The sequence below is a fragment of the Labeo rohita genome, chromosome 6 (assembly GCF_022985175.1).
Source record: "Labeo rohita strain BAU-BD-2019 chromosome 6, IGBB_LRoh.1.0, whole genome shotgun sequence".
In the NCBI taxonomy this organism is placed as follows: domain Eukaryota; kingdom Metazoa; phylum Chordata; class Actinopteri; order Cypriniformes; family Cyprinidae; genus Labeo; species Labeo rohita.
The window spans coordinates 14,830,116-14,838,322 of record NC_066874.1 but is presented as its reverse complement, the minus strand read 5'-3'; the positions used below and the strand labels follow the sequence as shown (position 1 = coordinate 14,838,322).

The following is an 8,207-nucleotide window of genomic DNA, read 5'->3' as shown; positions in this document are numbered from 1 at the left end:
TCAAAGAGGAAGACATGGGCTACATGTGTTCGTGAGTGGGAGGAGGTTTAACTTACATACGCAGGCTTTGTTCTTTGACAGACGTCTTCGTTTTACTAATGCTGTGGATGGCAAGCTGCCATGAATGGCAAGTTGGTTTTAGAAATGACAGCTTTTTGAAATGACTGAACAATAATTTAGATACGTTTAAAATGTTCACCAGCATAAGAGTACCTACATTCCACTAACAAAACAAAATGTTTTATATTGTTTTTACCATTTTTAAACTTTAAAAAAGTTAACTAAGGTCCTTGTTAAGTACACACCATTTGTTGTGTTGTTTGATATTGTTTTTAAATAATTTTATTGAAATAATATAATGGCAGGTTGTATTTTTGTCAGCCTTCTCTCTAGTCTAACTGCAGCCTCAGCCTCTATACTCAGCAAAAGATCACTTAACTTCCCCAGAGGTCAAAATTTGCATTCTGTACCCGTAAGCGTGTCTCTCTGTCTGTGTCACACTCTGTATCTTCCTTTCTCAAAACACATATTAGTCAGCTTAATTGTAATATCCTTCACAATAAGGGGAACTCATTGAACGATTTTTGGCTCTTCTAAAGAAGGAACTTATCTGTTAACGCTTCCAATCAGAGGGATCAAAACAGAAAGCTCAGAATATGTAATGGTAGACACGGCAGGTGTTTATTAGTTTATAGGCGACGTGACTTGGATGAGCTTGACTTTTAGTGGAAATGAAATACTGCCATCTAGTGGGCCAACCGCGTTGCAGAAAAATAAACCAACCAACATTTAGCAAGTAAAAGTTTTAGGCTGCAGTGGTATGAATAACATTAAACAATGCGGGAAAACATATTCAAACTTACCGATAAACTATCAAAACCAGTAACACAAGTTGAATATGCTTTTTGAGGTTGAACTTTCTCAAATGGAAGCCACAAATATTTTAATTAAAAACAAAATAAATGGTCTAATAAAAAATAAATTAAATTAAATGATCTCTTTGAAAATATTACCTGGTTTTATTTACATTCACATAAATAATCTAATTTTCAGACCTCAGCTGAAACGCATTCTGACACCCATGCCATTGCGCATGCGTCTTTGATCACCCTGTTTGGTTACCCAGTCGAATCACCCATGTAAATTCAGGCGATGCTTTACTTAGCAAGTCGCTAATACAGATAACAAGTAAATTTGCATTACCGTTTGATTAATTTATCACCTGATATGATAGGAAGCTGAACATTGTTATTCCTAAAATGTTGGGATATTTAATGTGTCCTGGTTTTAGATGAGAAAAACAACAACAACAACAACACTTTTTATCCTCACTGTGAATTACAGGAAGTGGCTCGGAGGAGTCTAACCCGCCATGAAACGAGTAAGCTGCATAGTCTAGGGCTAGGATATTTAGCAATTCTGTTTCAAAGTTGCGTTTCAACAACTGTTTAAATATCAATATGATCCACCACTCCAAATATTTATCGCACTGCATGTTCACTTTGGCTAAATAAAAAAATACAAAGGTTAGGCTGTTATTGATTATACACATAACTGCAGAGAATCCGGAACATAACGTCACTAATTCTTTGTTTCTTTTTTCTCAAAACTTAGTTTAGTAGGCCTTATATAAATAACAAAGTAACCACGCAGATTACAATTTTGTCAGAACACGTAGTTATTTGGCGCCAAATGTATCATTCTTCCTTTTAAGTTACTATAGCAACGGTAGTCCTTTCGTGTGTTTTCATCTGAAAAAGTATCAGGCACATCGACAAATATTATTGTCATTGCTTTCTTTTTGTATAACAATGTATTATAGCGTTGCATATCTGCAGCGAAATTCGTTTTATTTGTAAATAAAAAATGATGTAATATTTCTATATAATGATTTCAACAATAAACATCCATGTCATAAATATATGACGTGCTTATCAAATGCACGCTCTGTACAACCAGTGCTGTTTGCTAACTGTGGAAACTAATACTGAGCTACACTTTTAGACAAAATTGAACCCAGAAGTTGGCTAAATCTGTTCAAACGTCCCTTTGTGGCGCCACAGTTATTATTAATATATTATTTATTATTATTTTTAATAGTATGTATTTATTTCCATAAATACAGTGGGCCTAAATAATCGGTCAGGGTTTGGGTTAGTCTATAGTGATTATAAAAAAATAAAAATAAAAGCAATAAAATTGTATGGTAGGATATGTTCACGTAAAGATTTAAATTACTGTTTTGAGAGGGAGAAAGCATTTTATTCCAATTCCAATACCACATCCGATCTAAAAAAGAAAAAGTGTTAGAAATGCGAACACCATGACTTTTCATGCAAAATCAGTTACATTAGCTGATATGGATAATCAAAAGTTTTGTAGTTTGCTGTCGTGGTTTGTTTTTAATAATGGGAAGCTTATTAAATGGGTTACTAATGAATTGGTTAATAATCAGAACAATAGTCTGTTAATCAAACACGTAAACCAAACTAAAAGAAGTCAATTAACGCTGGATGCTATACAATTGAGGCACCAACCGAAAAGCTTTGTTATCGCATAAACAAACTTATTAATAAAACCTAAGTTAATTTTCCAGAACACAATGACCAAATAATAAAATTATAAATTCAGATTTTGTGCATGTCTTGCTGAAATAAGCATTTTTATTGTTGTACTCGACTTATATTGTTGCTACAAAATAAGCATTATTTTCATATTTTTCTCTAAAGTCTCTGTACCCTTTATTTTATATAAAAAAATACGCTACGCGACATTTTTCAGAGCAAAGATACTGGATATGTTTTAGAAATTACGCTTATTATATTCTGTTGAATCCCGGTCTGCTGGTTTTATTGATAATCTACCAGTGGATGTCGTTGTTCTCTCGAGTGTCACTGCTGGAGATGAATGAGCTCAAAACCCTGTGTAAAGACGCGTCCGGCTCTTTCTCCATAGAGCAGATACAGAGAGAGAGAGAGAGGGACAACGTGAGTGTCTCCTATCTCACTAGAGCTCAAACTAACGGGATCTTCTTATATCCTCTACATGCGCAGAGATTCAAGAAGCATACAAGTGAAAGTGCGTGTCCAATACTCAAGGAAAAAGAGAGCCAGCACGAACTGAGATTGTTTTGTGACTTTTCTGCTTTTGCTGAACTGTTTGACGGAGGTACAGTGACCTGTGTGGGGATTTTTCCAATTGCGATTTTCCTTAATTGCGAAAGCGTTATTATTGTCGGATCTTCCGTAGTGCTTTAGATTCTGGAGTTTGCCCATATGCTGGAGTCTGATTTAGACTCGCACTAGTTTGTTATTTGGCACCGGTTTGATCGCGGTGTCATAGCGGCTGTGGATTGATCACGCTCAGCCTGTCAACTGATTTTCCATCTGCAAACACTGAAAGCATCTTCTCATTAGGACACGGCTGTGTTTCAGCACAGGAGAGACTGAGGAAGGCGCGTGATGATGTTGAGGGTCTCTGATGCTTTGGTCACTTTGGTGACTCTCTACTGTGTGGTCAAAGGGACTGTCGGCGGATACGGCATGAGCATGTTCGCCGCTCAGACCTCCCCACCGGATCCATGCTACGACGAGAACGGTCACCCCAGAAGATGCATCCCCGATTTCGTGAACGCGGCGTTCGGGAAGGAAGTGCGCGCGTCCAGCACCTGCGGCAAAACACCGAGTCGCTACTGTGTGGTGACTGAGAAAGGGGATGAACGGCACAGAAACTGCCACACGTGCGACGCGTCGGACCCAAAGAAATATCACCCACCTGCTTACCTAACAGACCTGAACAATCCTCATAATCTCACCTGCTGGCAGTCGGACAATTACATCCAGTATCCTCAAAACGTCACTTTAACGTTATCCCTGGGCAAGAAATTTGAGGTGACCTACGTGAGTTTGCAGTTCTGCTCACCACGACCTGAGTCCATGGCTATCTTTAAATCAATGGACTATGGGAAGTCCTGGGTGCCTTTCCAGTACTACTCGACCCAGTGTAGAAAGATGTACAACAAGCCCAGCAAAGCCACGATCACTAAGCAAAACGAGCAAGAGGCCATCTGCACAGATTCTCACACCGACATGCACCCTCTCTCTGGCGGGCTGATCGCGTTCAGCACCCTGGACGGGCGACCCTCCGCGCACGACTTTGACAATTCACCCGTACTCCAGGACTGGGTGACTGCCACTGACATTAAGGTGACTTTCAGCCGCCTGCACACCTTCGGAGACGAAAATGAGGATGACTCGGAGCTGGCCAGAGATTCGTATTTTTACGCCGTGTCAGACCTGCAGGTCGGAGGCAGATGTAAGTGTAATGGACACGCGTCACGGTGCGTCAAAGACCGGGATGGAAACCTAGTGTGCGAGTGCAAGCACAATACAGCCGGACCAGAGTGTGACAGATGCAAACCTTTTCACTATGACCGACCCTGGCAGCGCGCAACCGCCAGAGAAGCCAACGAATGTGTCGGTAGGTCCAACTTTTTATTTCTGTATCATTTTTGGAAGCGCGTAGCCTAAGGCGAGAACATATCACCAAAGACATATCGTAGATCTTTCGTCGCACGTACAATTGTTTGAGATAAGTTCGAAACCAGCCATGACTGCCAAGTGAAAAGTGCGGGTGTTTTCATTTTAACTACAAGCGTTTCGCATCTAGTGAAGGGAACTTACAGGACCGTTACAGTATAACAATATAAGTGACAGATTTATGGAGAGTTCACTCAATGACTTGGAGAAATTTCAACAATAATCTCTAATTTTAAAAAAAGAAAAAATGGTTTGGAGTTAAGCGGCTAGTACTGCTGTCAGGGTTAAACAAATAGAATTCATTACGATTTAATACTTACAGTTGATTTTTATTTATTTTATTTTTTTTACCAATCGCGGCATCGAACAGCTTTACGTTTAAATAAATGTCTTACAAACATAAATAATGAATGAGCTTCACTTCAACGTCTGCAAACATTTGCAAACGATTTTATGAATTATTATATAAATGTTTACGTCAAAAATAAAACATTAATATGGGAGTTTAAGAAACTTAGGCTCGGCGTACATGTTTCCTGTACGTTTCTTTTAAACAAAATTCGGTAAAATATATTTGAACAAAAATGTGTAATCGTTTGTCCAATACGGATTGTTAAGGTGTGTGTTAATGTTTGTTTGATATTTAAGATATTTCTTTACTGTTTAAACTGTTTAGGTTTTTAAAATAATATTCACAGTGATTATTATTTGTTTAGGGGTTAAAAATATTAAGACGTATTCGGCGTTATCACGTATAATGGAAAAAAAAATCGGAAAAAAGTGAACAGGTGTCCTTACAGACTGAAGCGAGAAAGACAAACATCATATATTTTGTCGTTTAAAGAGCAATTTGATAATAGTCTGCCAACGAGCCGCCTCGGGTTTTGGCCCGTGCACTCACTTTTATCACTGTTATTAAAATGAATTTTTAGACATATTCAGTTATATTACTTTCTTTTATTATTATTATTATTAACCTATTACTTTTCTTTATTTCTTTCTTTCTTTATTTGCATTGTATTACAAGCAAAATACAAATAAAAGACTTAAAATGGTCGAATTAAGTTATATCAGACAGCTGGTAAGATTGCCAATTATTTATTTACATATTACTATTGTCGTTGTTATTATGATTATTTATATTTCATTGCGCATTTGTAAAAATGTGTTTATTACACAGATATTTGAAATACACAATATCACTACGTGACAAACTTAGCTGGGACAGCATAAATATTTAGTCTATTGCTTACGCCAGAAGTAAAGAAATGATACCCATGACGCTTAATTAAATGGACCCATTCATAAACGAAATTAACTGCCATAATTTGCACTGAATTGTCTGGCCGCTCTTAAGATGGCCCAAACCTAGCTGAAGCACTCTTAAAGCAGACTGTTTATCAGCAGTCGGATAGATAAGATAACTCTCTGGGTTATTAAAAGTGCTTATGGGTGCAGCTGATGCATATAATTCCTGTAGATTAAAACGTTCCTTAAAATAAAACAGCACTGACAGTGTTGAAATAACACTGACAATCCCCTTTGTGTATTTCTCTGATTTCACTTTCACTGTATTAAATAGAATATGTGGGTGAAACATGCATCTTTAAGCATGATTTTAATCAATAGCAATATTTTAATGTATTATGTATCTGTTTATTGAGTCAATAGTAGAATGACTTCAGCAGTCTGTACTGAATGAGAGTGCACTGTCAGTTGCACATGCTAATAATGTCTGGCCCTGCATAAACAAATCTGAATCATAACTATAATGAAAAGAGCCTGACAGTCATCATCTGTCATCAATCACAGATTCTGTAGCTAATTTCGCACCTGCCCAGTTAGTTTTCAGTGACTGTTTTGACTCATCGTAGAAAAGAAGAGCTTGTTCTTATTCTCCTCGCTCTGAGTAAGCCAAACATGTATCTGTTTGCTGGAAATGTAAACGAACCAGTTTAGACGCCACTGTCTCACAGGAGAAATGAATTGCTCCCCTGTATCCTTGACACTTTATTTTTACCGGGCCTGCATGTGTGAGTCTTGCGTGGGGCACAAAAGATCGTCACTCACAGCATCCATCTTGCTGTCAGCGAGCCGACGCTTTTGCAGAACATTCCTCGGCTGTGTTTTTCCTGAGCGCAGTGCCATCAGATCCAGTGGCGAAATGAAAAGAAAGAGCAAGAGAATGAAAAGAAGTGAAGAAGTGAAAAGAGAGGAGTGAAGGGGTGGGCAACGTTAAAGCAAACAGAGCTTAAACAGGAGAAGAAAGAGCCGTGTGACACCTCTGAGCCGGGGCAGAACCCAAGGGAAAACCTTTGTGTGTGTATGTGAGGCCGAAATGCAATCAAACACCTATAGAAACACTATGGCAACCTCTCATTCATAACCCCAACTTAAATATGGAAATGTATGTTGTAAATGATCTGACTGAGGGTTTGGTCCTCTTTCAGCACTACTGTATGTAGGAGAAACATTCCAGCATTCTAGGGAGTATTTCAATGTAAATTGTCTTTGTTGGTCCTAATATGTGTTCATGTACTAGACTGAATTCTTACTGAAAGGAAATTTCACCAAGGGGCTCGAGCTGAACCGGGACGCTGTGCTATGAATTTCACTTACTAAATATGATAAGAATAAATATAGGATGTATGGATTTGAAACAGAGATAATAAGGGAGGTTTTAAAGTGAGTGAAACATAGGATAAGAAATAGTGTTGAGAGAGAGTGTTTAATAGATAGCGATCAATAGCCGCAACTGCAAAGAGACCTAGGTTTCACTTGAACTGCACTTAACTGATTGGATCCTTGAGTGGAAAAGTACCCCTATAAACCCCTGAGTGCCCTGTTAATGTGGCCTTACGATATTGATCAGCTTATGCCATTGAGAGGCATAATTCCTTAATGCATTGAGCCACAGTCTGAAGCCTGTCAAGAATACAAAGTGATGAGATGAATGAATGTCACTCATTGGGGGAAATTTAATTTTTAACTCTTTAAAGTCAAGTATTTTTGTTTTTCGTAGTGCGTCTTACAATACAGATAGTTTCAAAGCAACTTCACAGTAATAAACAGGAAAAGAACAGTTGATGTTGCAAAATGCATCAGTTGTGAAATAGAACTGTAATAGTTCAATTACAGCTATTAAGCGTATCTATAAAAGACAACAGTGTCTTTATCCAGTTTAAATCAGTTCAATCTTAATCCAATTCAGTTCATTAACAGTGTTTATATTGCAGAGTTATCATTTTTATTTTCTTCTGAATTTTTGTCATTCAGTGCACTTTAAAAATTACTTTTCCACTGGACTGAAACAACAGTTTTCCATTTTAAAATGTCGTTAGTCCCAAATGAATCATACCAATCTGTTTTTTGTAAAGTCAGATTAACAGACCTGAAAAAAGCAACTGTAGCTTGGCTTGTCCAGCATGTATACACTTTAATTACATACAGTTTGCCTTGCCAATGTACACCTGGTGTGAAAAACAGACAGTGTGCGTTTAATCCTTCAATTACGCTATTACGCATTGTGTCATTTATACTTATAGAGTGTAGCTCAGATACGCAATAACTTGCTGTAGCTTGATTATAACTGTGCATGTAAAGGATTTCTTAGAAGCTTCGCTGGAGCAGACTAATTTGGGCAGCAAAACAATTCAGTGAAGAGAAGGA

The 8,207-nt window shown here is 37.8% G+C and overlaps 1 protein-coding gene across 2 annotated transcripts in view; it reads left to right on the top strand.

The window, feature by feature from the left end:
- The first annotated feature begins 2,961 nt into the window (after window positions 1-2,961).
- ntn1a (netrin 1a) overlaps window positions 2,962-8,207 on the top strand; it is an 81,050-nt gene continuing 75,804 nt past the window's right edge. For both annotated transcript variants that reach the window (XM_051113333.1, XM_051113332.1), the window contains exon 1: window positions 2,962-4,479. In XM_051113333.1, the coding sequence (XP_050969290.1) occupies window positions 3,462-4,479 (1,018 nt within the window). In that variant the 5' untranslated portion in view covers window positions 2,962-3,461. The remainder of the gene's footprint in view (window positions 4,480-8,207) is intronic.